At 40.7% G+C, this 22,497-nt stretch overlaps 1 protein-coding gene across 3 annotated transcripts in view; it reads left to right on the top strand.

The window, feature by feature from the left end:
• Window positions 1–22,497, top strand: part of CDH13 (cadherin 13) — a gene marked incomplete at its 3' end in the record, with an annotated part of 419,157 nt that overhangs the window by 367,241 nt on the left and 29,419 nt on the right. For all 3 annotated transcript variants that reach the window (XM_079316432.1, XM_079316433.1, XM_079316431.1), the window contains 2 exons: window positions 6,142–6,324; window positions 7,750–8,003. In XM_079316432.1, the coding sequence (XP_079172558.1) occupies window positions 6,142–6,324; window positions 7,750–8,003 (437 nt within the window). The remainder of the gene's footprint in view (window positions 1–6,141; window positions 6,325–7,749; window positions 8,004–22,497) is intronic.

Here is a 22,497-nt window from a genome sequence, read left to right as displayed (position 1 = left end):
CCTTAGATTTCCATTTACCTTATTGATCTTTTACATTCGTTGCTCTTGTTGCAGACAAAAATTTTGCAGACAAAAATATTCATTCAGTCCTTCATTACTGAGTCCTGCTTTTACTTTGTAAAGCAACTGGTGTGTGCCTTGAAAGATCACAAAGCATTTACAATGCAGAGGCTGTGAAAAGTCATCCAAAAGTAAAAACTGAAAATGCATCCCGAATTATTATGGTCAATTTCAGATATTTGAAAAGTTGTTTTTGGTTTTTTTCTAAGCTACAATTGAATTCTTTCTGTAATTTCACCAGGGAGGTGGAAGAATATTATGTACTCAGAAAAAAAAAAAAAATAGAATAGGCTGAAAGGAACACTTTCAGTTAAGAAATAATGCAGTGCCTACGAGCCAGCATTATGGCAGTAAGACAATGGCAATAATAAAGCCTGTTGAGGTGACTCACAGCTATAATTTCTGCTTTGCATCTCATTTACACCATCAAATCCTTGTCATTCCATGAAAATGCTTTATATTTATGTGGTGTCTTTCATCTAAATGGCTTTCCAAGTGTTTCATGTGTTGCTTGGTGTGCAGCTTACATCAACTCACTCCATCTCTCTAATAGAGATATTTTTGTAGTGAAATAGAGCTGCTGTTTGTGTCCACATAGCAAAGGCTCTTAAATAAAATACCTTTAAAATCTGCAAAGAGATTAGGGAGATGTAGCAACAAGTTACAATTCATCTTGACCACACAATTTTCCATTAAATTGCTCCAGTGGAGGGTTTGGTAGGAGCTGATTTTGCTCAGGTGAAGTTTTCCTGTCCCCCAGGGCAGCACCCTTGGTTTGGGAGGATCAGCAGCATTTTGGGCAATGCACAAATGCTATTTCCTCCTTGTGCTTCCCCTGCCTCAAGCACCAATGACTTGGTTTATCCTTCTCTGGCAAACTGGGCTTTGTGTCCCTCTGAATTCCACCTGAAATGCTCAATTCTGACATTCATGATGACATTCCTGATTGATTCAGAATGCAGACCTTTGTGACCAGTCTGAAAATTCATTTGTACTTGGAGATGCTCCAGGTACAGAGCTGTGGAAAATGTGTTGTTTCCTTGGCAAATAAGATCCTGGGAGCTCAGGTGCATTTATAGTGAATGGCAGCATGCAAAGGAAAAGGCAAAAGGAGCAAGAAGGTTCCAAGAGATTCTATAACTTGTCATTACATTCTTAAGAAATTAGAGAGACAAAATATGGTCACAAAGGCAGTGGGCTTCAGTGGAGGGAGATAATTGCAATAATACAATTTCTCTGTTGAATTTATAACACAGACATCTGAATTAATACATCCCATTATTTTCCATCTTTTATGATATATAGAAGAGGAAACAAACCCGTGATAGCAGCACAGAATACCTTCCACCAGAATCTCACCCTGATAAATGCAAACTGACACAGAGTTTTAATTTGTTTGTTCCTGATTGGGAATCACAGCATGCAGAATCTTAATGAGCCATTGGGTAGTGATCAGCGACCCCAGGCACGTTTATCTTGCTTTGTGTTTGCTGCTTGTGGCAGCTCTTTAATTTGGGAGTCAGTGCCCCACTCTGAGACAGTTTTTTAGTGGCTTCATAAAAGATTTTGTTTGTGCCTGCTCACGCTGCTGCTGGACAGGAGACACCCAGGTGATTCTGGTGCACTCTTCATCTGCTCTGAGAAGTCAGTAAACAGAATCTCATTTACTACAGAGGCTTTAATGAGGCTGAGAGACAAGGATCTGATTTTCACATGGTCTGGGTACCATTTCCAGCTATGTCTGAGACTGAGGTGGGGTCAGTGTTTGCATTCTCAGGTGATAACATTTTTCAAAGTGATCTTTTCGTGTGCCTGCCCTGTGGTGGGAGTCTGACAAGGCTGGTTTGTCCTGGGGCCATCCAGAGGAAATTTCTGTCAAAAGAGCTGCCAGTGCAGTGTCCTCTCAGCTCAGTGTGGAGGAGGATTTGGCTCAGTGTCACCTCCTGGCTCCAGCAGCAAACAGCCACTAAATGAAGCTTGCAAGGTCCAGGGCAGGGAGGAGCAGTGTGCTGGGCTGACTCTCCTCTGCTCAGGCTGTGTTGGAGCACACTGTCTGAACATCTCTGCTCTCCCTGCCATCCCTGAGCTGACTCCTGAAAGAAATAGCAGCTGCTCCTTGTCACCCTCCAGGACCTCCATGCCCCATGCCCCCACAACAATTCCAGTCTCCTTATCTGATCCCCCACAACAATTCCAGTCTCCTTATCTGATCCCCCACAACAATTCCAGTGTCCTTTTCTGATACCCCACAATAATTCCAGTGTCCTTTTCTGATCCCTCACAATTCCAGTGTCCTTTTCTGATCCCCCACAACTATTCCAGTGTCCTTTTCTGATCCCTCACAACAATTCCAGTGTCCTTTTCTGATCCCTCACAACAATTCCAGTGTCCTTTTCTGATCCCTCACAATTCCAGTGTCCTTTTCTGATCCCCCACAACAATTCCAGTGTCCTTTTCTGATCCCTGACAACAATTCCAGTGTCCTTCTCTGATCCCCCACAACAATTTTAGTGTCCTTTTCTGATCCCTCACAATTCCAGTGTCCTTTTCTGATCCCTCACAATTCCAGTGTCCTTTTCTGCTTCCCATCAGTCCATCATGATGGTAAATATTGCTGACTTTTCACATTTTCAATGTTTATGCACCTTCACAAGCCTCACTCTCTTCATCTACATCCATCACTACATTTCCTCAAAATATTTCAGTTCCCCATTAACTGCTGTTCACTCAGTGTTTCTTTCTAAGTTTGTATCAGTCCATTTTCTGTGTATTTTGGCACAGGATTTTGGATACAGAAAAAGAACTGCATATTTTTTTCTTTCCTTATATTTCTAAAACTTTAAAAGTGACAGAATTGCTAAAATCTCTGGGCTGTATGCATGATAAGCACAATAAATGACAGCATGGCACATCACAGAGCAGGTTAACATCACATTTCAAATACTCAGAAGCAGTAAATTCACACAGTTTCTTCCAATAAACCCCCAAAAACCCCCTCTGGCCCAGGGTATTCACCTTCTAAGTTATTAGTGTTAAAATGGGTCCAAATGATAGCAGTTTAAATAAAGTACTGAACTCATCTACTTTATTCTTAATTTATAGTGGTGCTTAGGGGATGTGCAGATATTTAAAATGAGTAAAATCAATTAACTTGTGATCCAATTATTTGTGTTAGCCACTGTGGGGTTTTATTTTAGAGCACTGGTTCAGATTTTCCCAGTTAAGCCCTGTGCTTTAAGTGTGTAAACCTTTTACTGTGAAATACAAGGAACCTGTGGGGTTTTCTTTCTCGGTTTCCAAATCAAATTCCTATTTTTGCCCTTTCATATTATTGAAATTCCCTTTTTACTTCTGTTTTAGAAAGGGACTTGGTATAAGTGTAAATGTTGAGAGTATAAATGTTGGGAGGTTTATTACTTAAATGAAGGTGACTGAACAGGCTGCTAGATAAAATACACTCAATTTTTCAAGGCCACACAGTTTTACAGAAGATATGTGTCTTTTGCAATCACAAATCTGTGATTTATTGCACTTTTCACATTATAAATTTAGAGTAGACCTCTGTGGTCTGATCATTCTGCTTTTCCATCCATCTTGAACAGATTTTAGTCTAACGTTCCAGACAGCTTCAAATATCTGTTTACAGGGTTGTTTCCACCACATGGAGGATGCTGGGGGTGAGGGTACCACTGTACCTGGAGTTGTTTGGCTTGGCACAGCCTCTCCCTGTGGATGTTGGCATTTCCTTGACCTGCAGGAGTCAGAGGCTCAGCAGGTCCATGTGCCCTTTCTCTCTGCAGCTGAAGTTACTGAGAGCTCTTCCTAAACAAGGAGAAAACAGGGATGCAGACAAAAGCCAATCCCAGCTGAGATATCCTTGATTTAGATATCCTTAGCCTGACATTCCATAATTTTTGAACTAGCTGGCACACCATTGCAATATTTTCCATCACAGCCTGGCACTGGTGGGGTAAAAATAATAAATTTCTCACACAGGCTTCCCAAAAATGCATCAGAATAAAACAGCCACATATTTTAATATTTCACCCTAACAGCTCTTACAGTTCCCAAGGTGAGCCAGGAGTACTGAACACTTAATTGAATCAGATTGGAGGATTAAGGAAAAGATTTTTCCAAAGGATCAATATGAATTAGGAGCAGATGGTCAAATCTAAGGGTTTGATTCTTTACTATTAGGCTCCTTAAAGTCTGGTCACCTTTTTTATGCAGCTGAATGGAAATTGTTGGGAAAAATTCTGACCCCTATGGTTCTGATGTCTCATATAATGCATGCTCAAGTTGGGACAATATGAAATAATATAAAAATATCAATTGGGCTAATTGGCTATTTTCAATCAGAGTAGGAGGTATCCAAGTCTGCTTGACAATGACATTTGGCTGAGCTGGAAGGAACACAGTCTTGGTAATTCTTCTGTTATTTCCAAGATTGTTAATAAAGCTTTCCTTTTAATTTGTTTCAAAGCAAGTGAAAATATTGTTGTATTATCATTTAGAATTAATTAAACTGCAAATGAGCTTAATGAACTGTCTGAAACAAAGCTCCATCACAACCTGTTACACATTGACTATCAAAATCAAAAGATTCTTTAAATTCTTTGTTAGATACACCAAGGAAGATAGAAACAGCCAGTGTTAATGTCATCCTTTTATGAAATCAGGTTTGAGGCTGGAAAGCTTGAACTGAATACATGCACTCAAATTATATAGAAAAAATGAAAAAGGGTTTGGCAAGATAAATCAAATCTATTGGAAAAAGAAGAAAACACAAAGATCACTGGACACAAGGGAAGGCATAGTCATCTTTTCTTTATTTTCATAGGAGCAATCCACTTTACCTGCTATTGTCCAGATTGGGAAATCTGTATATTAATAAAACGCCATTTTCTGGATTTGATATTTTCACAAACTCTTCTGCAGTGTTATGACTTCTTGTGCTCTGTAAGACAGAAGAAAAGACATTTAGTTTATTCAGGTCTTGAAGCCACTTGGGTGACTCTTGCCCTTGAGTGATGCCTTGTCACCAACGATGCAGCTTTTAAGTACAGCAAAACCTATTTGTGTCATTAAAGTTTGTAATTTTGGCCTTTTGAAGGCTTAATCCTTGGAAATGCTAAGATTTCCTAATGATCTGTAATGGCAGTGCTGATGTTCAGCACTTCTCAGGATTAGGTCTGTTATCAGCCTGGTTTATCCACCTCCAAAGCAGGTATTATCTTATCACTCTTATATACAGTGCTTTTAGCACGTCAGCCTCAAGTACTTGAAAGGTGAGGAGTGTTATTAAGTCTGACCCTTACAAGCCTTTCCAATGGTTTGCTTCATGTTTTTTTTCCCCTACATAAATAAGAATGATGGGGAATAAACTAGAATTTTCTTACAGGGCTTGGCTGGTTGAATCGTCCAGCAATGCATTTCACAAGGTCATAAGAAATTCTTCCACTGCAAAAAGGAAGCAGCACTGACTTTTAGTTAAGCAGACAAAGTAGTAGCATGAGGTCCAATTAATTTTGAGTGTCTTAGAGCAAGCCCTCAAAAAGTGCTCTGGGAATGGTTTTTGTGAGATCTGTTTTGTATCTTGATAATGTGCAGTGAAAAATGAACATGGATGGGATAATTCATGAAAAAAAAAAGAGTGTGAAATGTAAAACTGGATTTGTTTGTAAATAAAAGTAGATTTGAAGGCAAGGGTGGTCTGTATGAGGTTCCTCTTCCCTCAGTTCCATTTCTGGGAATATGTGCAGCTATGCAGTACTCAGGTATTTTCAGCTTCACTTTCCAGCAGCATGAGCTGAGCTGTCTTCTTGTGATCAGAACCTTCCCAAGCTCCACTCCTATCACATCCCTGCTTATCTGCCACCTATTAAATGGAGAGCAGCTGAAATGTGCTACCTCATATCTCATAGGTGAGAATGCATTATTCAAACACCACAACATTCCACTTCGGTCAAGGACTCCATCTTCCTCCTGCTGGGGTAAATAATTAATGTTGCCTTGGCTATTTCGTGTGTGTGTGGTCATTAAGTGGAAATAACAGCGATTTCCTCTGTGTTTTTTTCTCAGTTCCAGGCCACAGTGAAGGAGGGGGTCACAGGTGTAATAGTGAACTTAACTGTGGGTGACCGGGATGATCCCGCCACCGGGGCGTGGAGAGCTGTCTACTCCATCATCAATGGGAACCCAGGGCAGAGCTTTGAGATCCACACCAACCCCCAGACTAATGAGGGAATGCTCTCTGTTGTCAAGGTAAGAACAATCCCCTCCTGCCCTGTATTTTTGCTGTCAGGTTCATCCTCTGGGTTCACTGCATAAAGCGAGGCACAGCAGGGATGGGTTATTCGAAGGTATAAATTTGGCAGCCAGCCCTTGTCCAAACTCTGTGTGCAACCCCTTCTTCTGTCACAGCAACCTTATTTTTAAAATTCTTTTCCTAGCTGTATTGCCATTGTGCTAAAATAATACCCAGATTTGCAGTAATCATTGCAATTAATAGTGAGATTGGACAACAAAGTTTTGTTTGTTGCTGGAGGTACAATTAGAATTCAAGAGCCCTATTTTGTTCTCAGAGAACACTTGCAAGTAGTAGGGAAGAAAAGGGCATGGATTCAGACTGAATCCACATTTCTAAAGTATATTGGTCCCACATTTCTAAAGACTCATAGGAAATTTTTTTTCCTGTCTTTGTATGAAAACAATCTTATGTCCCAAACTTAACAAATAAAAAAATAAAAAAAAAAAAAAAGAAGAAAATAGACCTGTTTGCTGCCTGTGCCAGAATGCTCTCTTCTTGGATTCAGAAGAGGCATTGTCAATTCTTAATACAAATGCATGTATTTCCATGGCAGTGCCTTTGATTTCAAGACAGGAATTGAGAAAGCAGCTTGTGTTATTGCCATGAGTAGCTAGTGAGTGTGAGTCATTTGTTTGTTAAATACTTGCTACATATAAATAAGCATGGATATATGAGCATCAAATTGTGCCTATGAGATATGGCAAAGAAATGTAAGCTCTTGGACAGAAGGATGTCTCCATGGGTTTTTAAGTCCATTATGTTTATTATCTTCAATGCCCTTGGTGCCTTAAGTTTTAGCTTTCCTATTTTCCTGATTCTGCACTGCATAAGTCTATAACTCTGAACTTCTTATCAAGTGTTACAAGTTCTTCTCACAGCTCAATCACCTAAAACAATCCATTCCCAGACCCAGAACCAAGGACATGCTGCAGCTCCAGCCCCAAAAATGCAAACAGAGGGAAGTGGGGAGAGAATCTGGGAGGGTGGGACTGCAGAACCTGGAGCTGTAATTGATCAATTAAACCCAATATGGGAATGAACCAAAACTTATAAAACATGAAAACTCATGACCTGGGGTCCATCTTGAGTGTAGCCATGGCTGGGATCTTGTACTGCCCAAGGTGAATCCTTTGAAGGTTTTTTAATAAAACCCCACTTTATTCTTTTAACACAGTTAACAGGAATCTCTGTTTCAGGTCAGCCTCTTTAGGCATCACCTTTAGAACTGTGTCTAATCCTAAACTCTCACCAAGTTCCAGGTTCAGGGAGTGCTGTTGTCCCTTTCTAGCTAATTCTGCTGTCTGCAAGTTTGCTGTGAGCTTAAGTAAAAAGTGCTAAGCCTTGTCTTTTAACTCTGCCTCTGATCTTCTGCTTTGCAGCCTTTGGACTACGAGATCTCGGCTTTCCACACGCTGCTGATCAAGGTGGAGAACGAGGACCCGCTGATCCCAGACATTGCCTACGGCCCCAGCTCCACAGCCACGGTCCAGATCACAGTGGAGGATGTCAACGAGGGCCCCGTGTTCCACCCCAACCCCATGGCAGTGAGCAAGCAGGAGAACATCCCCGTGGGCAGCGTGGTGCTGACGGTGAACGCCACCGACCCCGACACGCTGCAGCACCAGACCATCAGGTGAGGCACTGCCTCTCCTTTGCACCCACCATGGGCACTGTGGGACCAGCAGGGCACTGCCTTCTGTGCCCACATTAGGTTTAACTTGTTTTGGTTCTGCGCAGTTATAATTTATATTTTTTCCTGCAATTGGAGATTCAGTTTGTTGGAAACGCGGGAGTGCGTTAGTGTCGCTGAAGGATGGGGAGCAGCCAAAGAATACAGCAGCAGGCTTCATCCAGAGAGCAGAAAAAATGATTTGTTGCAGAAGTAATCACACTTTTCTAGACTGCTTCACAGAACCAAGGATAGAATTAAGCTCATTGGTCCAAGGAAGGCAACACCTCTTGTAAACATCACTTTTGCTTGTACCAAAGCATTGTTCCTCATGCCTTCCTTCTGTCCACAACATGTTAATTGTTAAACCTTGTTATTAATTCTTTCCCTTCTGTTTTCCTTTGAGTAGCTTGGGAAAACTCAAACTGCTTTTTTTCCTGGCTCCCACCAGCATCCACGAGTGGGAATGTCTTTTGTGCCCAAATTATGTTTAACCTGTTTTGTCTCTACACAGTAAGAAGTTACAATTTGTATTTTTTTCCTGCAATTAGAGATTCAGTTTGTTGAAAACACATGAGTGTATTAGAAAGGAAACAATAATTTTCCACACTGTGAGATTCCTACAATAGAACAATCAAGTGCCCACAAGCAGTAGACTTGGCTTTGCATAGTTTCAAAATTATTTTTAATTTATTTCTTTATTCCTCTTCCTTCATGAGAGCCAGGGAAGATATATAAAAGTTAAAAATGTCTATAGAAACAATGCATCTGTTTAACATAGGGTTTAAATTAGTTTATGATAATTCATAATGTTCTTCAGTAAAATAACAACCATCCATTCACTTTCAAGGGCTGAGAAAATATTTCCCAGTGAAAGAATGGAAGCTTGGGCCTTGTCCAGATAAATGAAAATAAAATATTATTTCTGTGCTATAATAATATAATACTACACTTGTGACATGTCACAAGGAGTAAACTTGGGTATTATGTGGTATCATCATCTTATATTTTGATCAGCCTGGCTTGGTCTTTTGGCTTTAGTTTCTATGAAAAATGAAAAACCAACCACTTTCTTCTCTTAAACTAAATTGGCTTTCCAGCCAGCTTTTCTCAGCATTTGAGAATTACAGGTTAGGCACTACCACTAAAACCTACAGCTGTGTTTAATTTTTCATTTCTCCTTGTAAGTATCATTTCCCCCGGGTCTCAGTGTGTATAAAAGGGGATAAACACCATGTGAGAACAACTTCAAAGCTGCAGCTGAACAATGGCTCTGTCAATCCAGAGCACAGGCACAGATCTCTCTGCTGTTATTTAGCACTGATTGTGCAACCCTGAAAGAAGGTTTGACACGTGTACTGCTCTGCAGTGGAGAAAGCTGCTGATCTTCAAGATGCTCTCTGTCAGTGGCAAGGCTTGGTGAAAATGTCACTGCAAAGGACTTGGGTTTGAATGATGAGGAGGTGAATTTAAGCAGGGGAGTGTGCTCATCTCCAAGGAAGGAAGAGAAAAGGCAAGGCAGAGAATTAAAATTTCAACTCTCTGCATCACTTCAAAGATAATGCTGTTAATAATATTAATAGTTCAGGTTTTTTCCTCATAGAAATACTAATTCATCTGGAGGATGATTCTTAGCACATCATTTCCTTTGTATTCTAAATGGATTTATTTATAGAATGATTTCTTATTCTTAAGTTTAGCTTTTGCTCCAAAGACCCCTTATTTTCATATACACAAAAATTTGTGTCTACGGATGGAATTTCTGTTGCTTGTCAGACAGGGCAATGTGATCCCAGCAGCTTTGCTCAGAACCTGGCTTGTGCAGGGAACAGATATTTATTTCCTTTGAGTTTTGAACCGATTTTAAGAAACAAATTTATTTATGTTCTCCATAATTTATGTATTTATTCCCATGGGAGATGGGAAAACTAACATTCATCAATGTAACAACTGATTTTGTGATGCTAAAGGAGAAAAGCCATGGAAATGTAGGGATTTTGTAATCAAAGCCAACAATTCAGGAGCTATTACCTGAAATTTTCCTCTTGACCTGCTGATTTTCTGAGTTTCTCCAAACTACATTGACCCAGAATTTAAAGGATACCCTGTGAGTCATTGAATACTCTTCAATTATCTTTAAGGGTGCTGTGTAAACAGTCAAGTAACATAAACATGTTCTGCAGTTCACCACACCTCACAACTGGCTGCCAAGGAACCCCCAAATCTTGACTAACTCATAAGATAAACAGAATTTTCCCAGAAGTTTTACTATATCTGCATAGCCAAGCATGGAAGGCTTATAGCCAAAAGTAAGATTTTTTTTTTTTTTCTTTTAATGTGCAGAAAAGAAGAGCAGAATTAAACTAGGCTGGGCTGAGAATCAGGAATGATCATATAAAGAAACTGTGGAAAAGGAAGTGATTGTGAAAGTTAGAGGCAAATAAAGCAAATGTAATGGAAATCTGGGAAATGGTAGAAAAGGCTAATTCGACTGCCTGTCAGTGCTATTGCTAAAATAACAGGAAAGCATAAAAGAGCATTTTTAAAAGATGTTTTAATGCTGACAGGTGTTGAAACACCTGGGTACCAGCAGTGAGAAAAGCAGACTGTGTTATGAGAACAGCATCTGCAATAAAGGACAGGGTCAAATTCCAAGTACAACAGCCAAAACCTCTCTCTGCTTGGGATCTGGCTGAAATATTTATCTCAAATTCCCACAGAGAGGTGTGTGTTTAGAGTTTGGGACAATGGGCAGGGCTTTTACAGAGCCCTGATACCAAATTTGTGGTTCTCAGACTTATAATTATGCCACCAGTCTATGACTGGATGGTAAAATAAAGGACAAGCACAGGTTCCTAAAGGAGTCTGTGGATTAATTGAATATTAATGACCATGAGTGAGCAAGGTTTTGTCTACAAGAAGCAATGAATGTCAGATTTGTGCTGTGTGAACAGTGTGCATCACTCCCAACAAAGTATAAATCTCTTTAAAATGGGCAGACCAGCAGAGAATTAATAATGTTGGTGGGCTTTGGGTTCTTTTTTTCCACCTATTACAACTGAAATATATCTAACTGCAGGGATATTTTTAGTTAATTTTCTGTATGGAGCTTGTAGAAGGAGTTGCTGATTATTTGTAATCAGGAAATTTAGTTACTCTACTAGATATAACATGATAAATGCATTTCAAGACCAACAAAAATGAGTAGAGAAACCATTTTTGCCATTGTCTGCAACTAGATTGAATTTATTCTTTGAACAATGCAGATCTGAATCAGAATCAAATTACTTATCTCCAAAAAACGTGGCTTACTTTGTGAAATTTCCTGAAGACAGCTGTACTTTTGAAGCAATTTTCCTTCTTATTCTTCAGCTTCAAGTGTTTTTGCAGGCCAAGGAAGAATTTCATTTCAAAGCTCAAACAAGCTGGTAAAAAATGCGTTTTAGGGAAAGAAATGAGACTCCAAATCTCTCTGCAGTTTCCATCTTTTCTAGAATTAAAAAATGAAAGAAATCCAGCAGGCCCCATTTTAATTATAACCTAACAATTTATTAATAGAACAGTAATGAAGTTTTTGAAATTTGATTTCTTAATCAGGGACCATTGTTATTTTTGTGCCAGATTTGAGAGTTTAATTTTGGGTACTTCTTCCCAACCTCTGAAATTTTAATCAGAAGTTTCAAGTGTACGTGTCAATGAGAAGTTAAAGGCCAAATTTAATAACATTTTCTACCTTGGGAAATTAAAAGAAGAACCTCACTCTGAAATCCATTATTAACAGTAGATCTTAATTAAACACAGTTATGGTTCTCAATATTTGAGTGTGTGAAGAGATTGGTTTCAGTATTTTTTTCCCTTTTTTGGGATTCCACAAGTCCAGAATATTCAGTAGTTAGACTTTTAACTGCATGTAAAGAAGTTGTTTACTGCAGTGTATTTGTAATTTTTAATTAGAGCAGTGTTGTTTTCTGGTTTCATGCCTTATCATGGCAATATATTTTTATTACCTACTGTGCTCTTGGATTTTAAATTATTTATGTAAACATATTGTTTCAGTGTTTATTCTCAGCAAGCAATGTGGCTCAATGCTTCAGAAATATCTTCACAAGAAAAGTTTATTCCAGCTCTAAAGCATATCTAATTCATTAAGTAGAATTAAAATGCAGCATTTGAAGCTGGAGAACTTAGAACCCAAACTGCACTGAGTTTCACAGGAACATGAAAGGCTGCAGAGATATCTGAAGCTCTGTATGTAAATAAGGTATCTATTTATAATACATAATAATGTCAATAATGTAGATATTTGTTTATAATATTTCTATCAGGCTGCCCCACAGTGTACAAGTGGCTCCTGCAAGCACAAGGACATTGTTTCCAAGCCCTGGAAAAAGCAGCAAAGCCATTTATTCTTGTCAGCATTTCCAAATAACAGCTACTGGTCTGTCTGGAAGGGGACAGACTCTGTTTCTCTTGATATAAATTGCATTTTTTTTGTGCTGCAAGTGTTAATGAGGCTTCAGGCTGTAGCATCAGAGGAAGGGGAGGAGGAGGCTGAACCCAACTGAATTAAAAGTGATTGTGTTTGTTTGCTGCCTTGAAGGAGCTTGTACTGAGTCTCTTCTGCCAAGTCTCAAGTGACAGGATGAGAGAAAATGGACTTTAACTCCCCAGAGGAGCTCAGATTAGGCACTGGAAAAAAATTGTCTGCCAGAGGGGTCAGGTATTAGAATAATCTGCTCAGGGAGGGGCTGAAAACACATCTGGAAGTGTCTGGATGAGGCACTTGGAGATGTAGTTTAGGAGCTGAGTCTTGGCTGACCATTGGATCTGGAGGATTTCTTGCAGCCTGTGCATGATTTGTCTTTTCACCAAGAACTAGAGGATGGACTGATCAGTGTCTTTGGGAACAGGAATTTTTGATGCTGGGACATGTTTTGCTTTAGATCAGGTCATCCTGACTTTGGGGTTGGTGCTTCTGGAGCTGGTGGAAATCAGTGGAAATGTTCCAACCTCTAATGGAGGCAGCCATGATCTCTGTCCAAAAAACAAACAAATGCTGCCTAAAATTCTATGCAGTAGTGCTGAAACTGCACTGAAATGGGACTCATAGCTCAGTGAGCTTCTCCCAAATCCCAAATGGTTGAGAAAACTAAGGAGAATTCTCTGGAAAAAGCAGGTTTTACTTTTGTTCCTTTCCTTGGCTGCCAAACCCCACCCTTCTACACAACAAATGCCATGAATCACAAACACAATTCAAAATGCCTTTTTTCTTCTCTCTTGCCAGCATTTTTTCAGAGATCCTGAACCCCCTGTGAGCAAATATGAGGCTTCACATCACATTGCTCACAACCACTTAAGGGATCAATTTTGCATACTCTGTTGCACATCAAGCCTTTTTAAAGCACTTTTGTTGCTGGTGGAGGTCAATAAACTCCTTTTTTGGGACACACTCCAATCCCTTCCAGAAGTACTACATAATGAGAGAGGGATAGGAAGACTTAAAGAGTGAATGCTTAGGAAGCAGCACACTTAGTCATGGTTAAATATATCTCCCAGAGTCTGAAGGACTTGTCTTTGATTCCTAACACCAGGAGATTTGTTTTCCTTGTGCAGACAGAAGAATAGCTCCATTGTTACAAATGAGAGGCTGAGCCATGCTCTCAGCATGCAGCACCAGGGTTTTTTCACTCTGAGTTTTACCCAGGAGCATCTCGAGTTGGCTCTGCAGGTTTATTGATGACCTGCCTCAACCCAGCCACTGGGAATTTGTAGTGCATCTCTGGATCTGAAGCTGCTGTGTGTTGGGCAGTGTACATTGCTTTTCTCTTCCTTTCTGTTTTTTTTTTTAAGTTGTATGGAAAGGCAGGGAGAGAGAATCTGCTTGAAGCAAAGAAAAGTTTTTTTCAGTTCTGTCTTTGTAAACTCTGAAACACAGAATCATCAGCTCTGGAGGGCTGTGGGTGTTGGAGGAATCCACAAACAATGCCAGAAAAGAGAGAATAGAATCAGCTCTGAAAGAATGAATTTGGGCAGTTCCCTCATGCTGCACAACCACCACCTGTAATTGCAGGTTCTGAGTCAACCACTGGCTCAGGAGTATTTTACACAGCAGTCTTTTTACTGACACTGTTCCTTGAAGGTGTTAATACTATCTAAATGGGTAATTATTGCCATGTTTCTATTTGTCTATCATAGAACTAATGTCTGAAGGGAAAAAATAGTAAAAATCTTGCATTGTCTTTTATTTTTCTCTCTGTTCTTTTTTGGGTTTTTTTTTTGTTTTTTTTGTTAGTTAGTTTGACCAAACTAACTTTCACTTTTCATTTACTGAGAAAGTTAATGACCCCTCTTTCCCCATTCAGCAAACTCTTTAGGCCTACAGCATTAAGGGAAAGAGGCAAAATTGTTTCTGTAGTGGTGCTGTATCCCCTTTATTCTCCTCTCATATTCTGAACCACACTGATGTAACTCTGGAAGGGTGAAAATGGCTCAAAAACCAAATCAGCCCCATTTTCCCCGTGCAGAAGGTGGTTTGTAGCTGCCCAGCACTGTCTGGATTTATCACCAAGGTGAGCTAATGTGGGGGAAGCAACTGATTAAAACAAACAAAAAGAAAATAAATAAAAATTCTCAGGTGGGATCTGAGAACAAACGACTGGAATGAAATCCCACTGCTGAGAGAATTGAAACATCTGCCAAAGTAGAGCCCAGGCCCTGTAAAAGCTGATGCTGACCATCCAGCACAGGCAGCTCCATCTCTGCCAGCTCTGAGCAGAGCTGCAGAGCCACAGGAGCTGCTTTTCCTCTGAGCTGGGAGCAGATGCTGCTGCTCTGCCTCCCAAGCTCTGTCCCTCAGTCCCTTTGCTGCTCACAGGTGTTTTTTGGCTGCTTTAATTCACTCCCAGCATCTCCCTGCTCCCCTGGGAGGGTTCCTGGCATCACTGATGCCCCAGCTGCTTTCAGTGTCTCTCACAGTCAGGGACACCCCTAAGTCTCACTGATGTTTCTTTTTGCTCTCTTTTTACTGATATTCTTTGCCTCTGTGTTGGGGCAGATGTTTGATCTCTTCTTTGCTTCTTTCTGCTTTTGTATATCTTAATTTTCAGTGCTTGAAGCCAATCCCAGCTCACCAGCTGGGGTTAAGCTTTGTTATCTCAGTTTTTGCCTTGCTGGGAGGTGAGGGAGCTTCCCTCCCTGCCCTGTCTGTGCTCATACCTCACCCTGTCTGGCTCTCCTAGCAGTTGCCAGGGTTTGGGGAAAGGTTAAATGTACACAAACAGGTTGGTATAGCATTATTTCCTTGTCCTCTCCTGGTAGAAAAGGAGGCAGAGCAGGGGGGAAATTTTCACCCAGACTAAGGCTGTTCTGAAAAACAGTGTCCCTTTCCTGAGGGGGAAAAAAAAATTTAAAAAATAAATCCTCCCTCCTTGATTGGACTCTGAAACAGCAGAAGTGTCTGAATTAAATTATGGAAGGCTACCTAAAGCAGGGGGCCCAGGAATTCTCAATCCATGATTCATAAATTTGCCCAGAACCCAGCTACCTGAAGCTAGACTCCAGCACTCCTGACAATTCTTGTCAGAAGATCCTGCTCTTAAAATTTTCCACTGCTCTACTCTGTTGGCATAAATCACAGTTAATATATTGATATTAAAGCCGTGGATGATAGCACTGAAAATCTGTGTTTCCACAAAATCAAATAAGCCACAGTCACCTATTCCAACTTGCCTTGATATTACCTTTAGAATCCTGAATTCTTGATTAATAAGGATGAATGTAGCATTTAAGGGGAGTTTAATTAGACCCTCTGTCTTTATCCTGCATAACAATATTATGCCACATTATGATTTCAACCGTGTCAGCACTCAGAATGAATGGCTGTGAACTGTGAAATTATAGGCCACATTTTTCATGTCACTGACTAAACAATATTGCAGATCTTCTTGAGAAATATAACAATAGGATCTATCAGTCACAAGTTATGCTTGCAGTGGAAGGCAGATCTAGACAATAATTCACTTTGTCATTGCTGTTCTCTTCTAGTCTCAGAAAAGACAGGATTTTGTCTCTGGAAGAAGTAAAGAGTATCTTGATTATAATAAGTTAGCTATCAAGTTTGAGGACACAGTGTGAGGAATTGTGTTGTTGGGGAAGGGGGTGGTATGAATTTCTCTTAATATTTTAAAGCTGTTGAATTCTGGAGTCTCACTCAGCCAGGTTTGATCGTGCCTGAGTGTCTGTGTGGAGTTACAGCTTTTAGGGGTGCTGTGATAAAAATTTATTTGGGCTGGTTATTTGTATGATTGGGGCACCAGTGATGTTTTACAGGATGGCAAAAGCTGCAAAACCAAGCACTGAAACCAAAGTTTTGCAGGAAAATTGGTGCTGAAACCAAGCCTGAAACCTGCCATGAAAGTAAAGTGTCCAATTAAACAATTCAGAACTTGTGTCTTTAAAGCAGATGCAAATCTTGGAAGGCACTGAGCAGAGGTTGTCTGGACATTCTGGCCACATTTCATTAATTTATCATCTCCAGACTAAGGATAGAATAAATCATGTGCACCCCCAGTTCAGGGCAAAGCTCCCACTGAGTCTGGGAGTAGGTTTCTGTCTGGGAGCAGGAGCTTTCCCAAATACACAGAATTTCTGTTGTATTCCCACAAAATCTGGGAGTAGGTTTTTTTTCCAGGAGCAGGAGCTTTCCCAAATACACAGAATTTCTGTTATATTCCCACAAAATCTGGGAGCAGGTTTTCCTCCAGGAGCAGGAGCTTTCCCAAATACACAGAATTTCTGTCCTGTGCTTACAGCTCAGAGGCAAGGCAGCCCCAGCCTGTGCATTTGGAGGTACAAAGACCCCATCTCCTTTCAGGCTCACTGATGGCTATCCTTGGAGTGGAATTGAAGTTCAGTGAAGAAATTGTCAGAAGGTTTAAGCACTCATTTTTACTAAATGGAGCTCTGCAATGTTACTGTAATAGGAAAAACGCCTTGTGGAGTTCAATTGGAATTTTTCTATTAACTTTGTAATAAGGATGCCAATTTCTGCAAAATAGTTTCTGAGTAAGAGTGAAATTATGCACTTTGTTAAGCAGCAGTGAGCCTGCAGATTCATTCTTGGTTCAAATGTGAATTACTAGGGACTGGCTTCTTCCTAATTTTCTGGCCATTATACTCTAGGTAAATATGCCTGCAGAGACATGCCTGCCTGCTCTTCATGGAGCCAGATAATCATTATCCATGGGATCTCTTGGGCAGCTCCTCTGGGCAGTGCTGGCACCACCTCAGCTCAGAGACACCCACCCTTCTCACCCAGATTCCACTGAACACTCCAAATCCCAGAGAATTTTCACACAATTACCTGTTTTAATGGGTCTGGCAGAGTACTCTTTCCTCTTCCACATGGGAAATTTCCACGAGAATTCTCACTGCCTAAGGCCCAGCCTCTCTGGAGATTCAGCCCATTTTGCACAAATGCATTCATCTCCTAATGCTTCAGGACTAAAATAAGGAATTTTTCTATTAGTAGCGAGCAAAGTGTAGAGATTCTGGCCCTGGAATGTCTAAGTTATTAACCAGTGTTTAAAAAAACCATTTTCACACAGAAAGGAAACAACACTGTCTCATTTTTGCCCGTGTCCATGCCAAGGGTGTTAAATCAGTTGACTCATGGAAACTGCTGCAGAGTTTTGGTTTTGAAGTGCAAGGAAAAAGAAAAAGAAGGAAAAGCCCCTAATGGCTTTAATCTTTGTATAACTGTGCTTTTGAACAAATCCTTCTTTGTGCAGCCAGGTGAGTCTTTTCATTACAGCTGCTGTCATTTCAGGGAGGGGGAGAAAACAGATTATTTTAGTTTTACAGGTTTTGAGGCTTCCAGTTCCTTGTCTGTCAAATGGAAACATTAAAATTCACCTCACAGTGATGCCCTGGTCCTGCACTGAAAGTGGCTGGCAAAACATTTGGATCCCAAAAGAAAAGGGAAAAGAGTGTGGGGAGTTTAACTCCTGGGCATCCAACCCAGGGTTAAACAGAATGAAGTAATTAGGGCATAATAGAATCTTAGAAGAATAAATACATTAAATTCACAGAGCACTATATTTCTGAGCTCTGAATGCAATGGATATCAAGCACAAAATAAAACTATATATGGCCAAATAGTGGAATACTTTTGGTAAAATATTTACCTCATTGTTACCAGCCTGCAGTCAGGCCAGGCCTGGATAAAAAGTTTATCAGCACTGTCAGGGTGGTAAATTAAGGTTAAACAAGCAGCTCTAAATCATCCATTTCCTGTTTTTTCACTGCTTAGCATCTAATGAAAGCTCTTTTAGTGTCATAAATGAATATTTCTTTGGAGCTTTCCCCTCTAACCTCTTCACATTTTCCATCACTGGCCAGCAGATTTTCTAAATGACACACATTTGTCATGTTTAATATATGTCTGAATGGGGCTTGGTTATTCTGGTGATGAACATGATATAAAATTTGTGCTGTGCACAGTAGATTTGTTGTAGGCAGCCCATCACAGCAAGCCCTCAGATGTGTATCCTGGCAAGAAAGAAGCTTTTTCACCTGCAAAGAGAAATTACTGACCTCATCAGCATGAACTCACCTTTTAGTATATAAAAGATAATTTTTCTATAAATAATGTACTTAAATTTTTTATTTCAGTGAAAAAACACAGGGGGTTTAATACACTGTATATTATATATTGAAATATACCTTGTGACTTTTTTTTTTTTCAGAATAACTCTCAGGATTTAATTTTGGTCATCTTCTTTTAACATTTACCTGTGCAAAGATAATTTTCTTTTGCAGTAACATCACTCAGAAAAGGGATGCTGCAATGAACATAACAGAGTGTGGAATCTGAGTTTTAATGGTTTTGTTCAACCAGTGGAAAGCAGTGTTTTGTTTTCTAATATCTCTTAGATGCTGGATGTTAGAGATTCCTACAGGCAGAAAGGTGAAGAGGGGGGAAATTCAGCACAGCAACCTCTGACAAATGGAACAGGCTGGACTTGATGATTTTAGAAATAAAACAGCAAAGACATGGTTATGCAGAACCTTGAAACATGATAAGGGCCAGGTGGGTCAGAGAAATCTGTGGCTTTAAAGTGAGTTTGGATAGTTTGAATGTGGGAATGTGACTCGCTGAGGTCAGAAAAGGTGAATCACACTGCCCTGCTCATTCTTCATGGTCATTAAAGATAGGGAGTTAGCAAACAAAAGAAACTGTCTGAAAATAGAGAAAATATGTGACATGATATCACACACTGCTCCAACATCCAGGACAGAAAGAGGTCACTTATTTTGTGTATAGTTCAATGTAATCAAAGTTAAATAGAAGATTGTCCATTATTACCAAAATAATGAAAAGGAATTAATTAAATTTCTTCTGTAAGAAGTACATAGTGCATTTAAAATCAGCTGAAAAAAAAAATCTTAGTTTTAAAGTCATTATTAGCCAGGAATAAGTGTGCTTTTTTCCACATTATCAGATGCTAATGTAACTTTTCCTTGGATATTATGTCCTCACATTATTAAACATGTTACTGAATTTCTCACCTACCCTTTCCTTTCCTTATTATTGATGTACAAGGTTGGAAAGTGTTTTTTCTTGATGAATATTAATTCCTCTGGGCTACATAACTCTACAAATCACCAAGAGAGTGTTTTCCTACTATGAATTCAGTTCTTTCCAAACAAAGATAAACAAGGGAACTGAAAGGAAAAACACATCAATTTTTGCATTACTAATAACAAAGTAATATATTTTATTTTATATAAAAAATATACTCTTTCACTGTCCTGTAGAGAGTTCAACTTTCATAACAGATTCTTAGAGTTTAACTAGGGAACAAGGAGTTAATTCCTAACTAACAACTCCTGATTAACTCCTTGTTTGCCATCAGGCTGTCATCACCCAAACCATTCTGGTTTGGTTATTTCATCCTGGGGTGGTTTGCCTGGTTTGGAGCCCCACAGTTTCCTCTTGGAGGAAACCTTTGGCCACATGAAGGGCTGGAGCCAGCACAAGCATTTCAGAGTCACTGCAGGAGTTAGAGCAGGCTCTGGTGGAGTCCCCAGCCCTGGAAGTGCCCAGAGATCCTCCTGAGGATGGGGACACGAGTGACTTTGGCAGTGCTGACTTAATGACCTTAAATATCTTTTCCAATTTTAGTAATCCCATGATTGCAGGACTCTGTGTGCCAGCAGGATCCTGAATTTGCAGCACAGGGCTCTGGCTCTGTCCAGTTCCATCCCAGGGATGCAGGGGGGCACAGAGGGAGAAGCAGTGGCATTTTGTTGGTGCAGCAGGAGCAGCAGGGGCCCTGCAGAGGCTGAAGGTGCTGCTGCAGCCCCCTGAGGGCTCACCCTGAGCACAGCAGATCCACTCTGTGACATGTCAGCTCTTAATTCAGCTCTTGTTGTGAATCACAAACACAAATATCCTTCTGGGGCTCAGCTCTACTCTCAGCACTGCAATAACAGCTCAGGCAGTGCTCTAATGTGGGAAAAACCCAAGGCTTAAGCCAGGTTTTGCCTGGATCAGGTTCAGCTCAACTCCCAGGATCAGTGTTTTCCTTTTCCTTCAGTGAAATCTGGATTCCAAGTGGATCTCTGCCACTCAAGATTATGCCTGTCAAATACATGAAAACACACTTAATAACCAGTGGATTAGCAGCCAACACCTCCCAAAAGGAGTGTCTGGAGGGAACCTGCAGCAGCACATTTGATCCTGGCTGTCCCATCCCAATTTCACAGAGCTGGGGGACAGAGCTGTGTGTTCACAGGGGCAGCAGAGGGAAGGAGCAGGGCTGGGCTGTTTGTCCTGCCAGCACTCTGGCTGCACTGTGCCAACAAACTCAGAGGCTTTCCCCAGCCAGCAGAACATTCTTCCTCTGCCATCATCTCTGTGCTATGCCCTGGGAATAGCTGAGTCTCACAAAGGAGCCCTGTGCAAGTCCAGCCAGCTCAGGAATGCCCCAGGAGCAGCACAGGAAAATACTGCTCTGCTTCCTGGCACCGTCAGCTCCTTCACAGATTTTCTTTCTGAATTGCCACTTCTTGCAGAGCCAATTTATTGTGTGTTGAATTTTGTCCTTTCTTAGGCTACCTTTTTTTTTTTTTTTTTTTTTTTTTTTTTTTTTTTTTTTTTTTTTTTTTGGGTTTTGTTAGTAGGCTAAGGAAATGCAAGTTAAAATATTCATCCTGGTTCATCCCTTTCAACCCAAACCATTCTAGAATGTCCTCTCACACTATAGAAGTAAAAACTAAGGGATAGGATGGAGAAAAATCTTTGTTTTAATAACTCTGAGTGCTTTGGAAGTAGCCACAGATCCCATGTGTGTATGTTCAGACTGAGACAGTTTGTTGTCTCTTCTGTTTGTGTCATTTGTGAACACTTTTTTCCTTTCCAAAGATCTGTCATTAACAGAAAATTTTGTTAATGTTTAGTACCAAAGGAAGAAATTCTGCTTTTAGTTCTCCTTGATATTTCCTGGTCCTGGCAGAAAGGCCTGGGATAGTTCTAGACTTTATTATTAATTATTTTCACAGTGGCAAGGTGTTATTCCCCATAGCTGGGATATCCAATATCCTCCAGATTTATACTGGACTGGAATTTTTGAGAAGTGCTGATGAGAAAAGGCAGCAGAAGAGGCCAGTGAGTGTTCAGTGAAGGTCCTGGGGTGTGAGCTGCTCTCACTCTGCTCTGAGGCAGCAGTTCTGTGAAAGCATTGCCCTGGCACACACACAGACTCTGCTGAAATGATTATTTTATGATCCTTCCCTCTTGGAAATACATTTGCAGAAGTGGATTCCCTTCCTTCTGTCAGAGATGGGTGCCAGAGCCCGCAGGGGCAGGGCAGGGGATGTGTTTGGATGCACAGGCTGGGCTGGAAGCTGTGCTGACCCCCTGCCCTGCCCTTTGGGAGCTGCTCCCAGCCCAGGGTGGCTCCTGTGGGACTCTGGAATCAGCCAGGGCAATCCCAGCCCAGCAGGAGCTGCACTGACCCAGACACATCAAAACTCCCCAGCCTGAGCCATCCTGCCCATCCCACAGGACAACAAAACTGGGGAATCTCTAAAATCTGCTTTTCCCCAGCTGTGCTCAATACTGACATGGCACTGGTGACTCTGCTGGGCTCCTATAAATATTTCCCATTTTTTCAGGAGCCACCAGGGCAGCTCCTGGGCAGTGAGAGCAGCAATGGATCTGCAGTGGGAGCAGCTGCCTTGGCTGGAAGCACAGGCACAGAGAGCAGGCGTGTGCAGAAACTTTGATAGAGTTTTGCTGCCAAAATCCTTCTCTGGGTAGTTTGTAAAAGACCCCGAAGCTCATCTGATGCTGATTAGCTTTTGAGGCACAATTGTTACAATGAGAAAACTTTTACTGATTTGCATGTGTTGACAATTATTCTAACAGTAACAACCTGATTATACCAGTGTGTTA

Source organism: Erithacus rubecula (genome assembly GCF_903797595.1).
Source record: "Erithacus rubecula genome assembly, chromosome: 12".
NCBI classification, from domain to species: Eukaryota; Metazoa; Chordata; class Aves; order Passeriformes; family Muscicapidae; genus Erithacus; species Erithacus rubecula.
The sequence above is the reverse complement of the archived record's forward strand: the minus strand, read 5'-3'. Positions and strand labels throughout refer to the sequence as shown.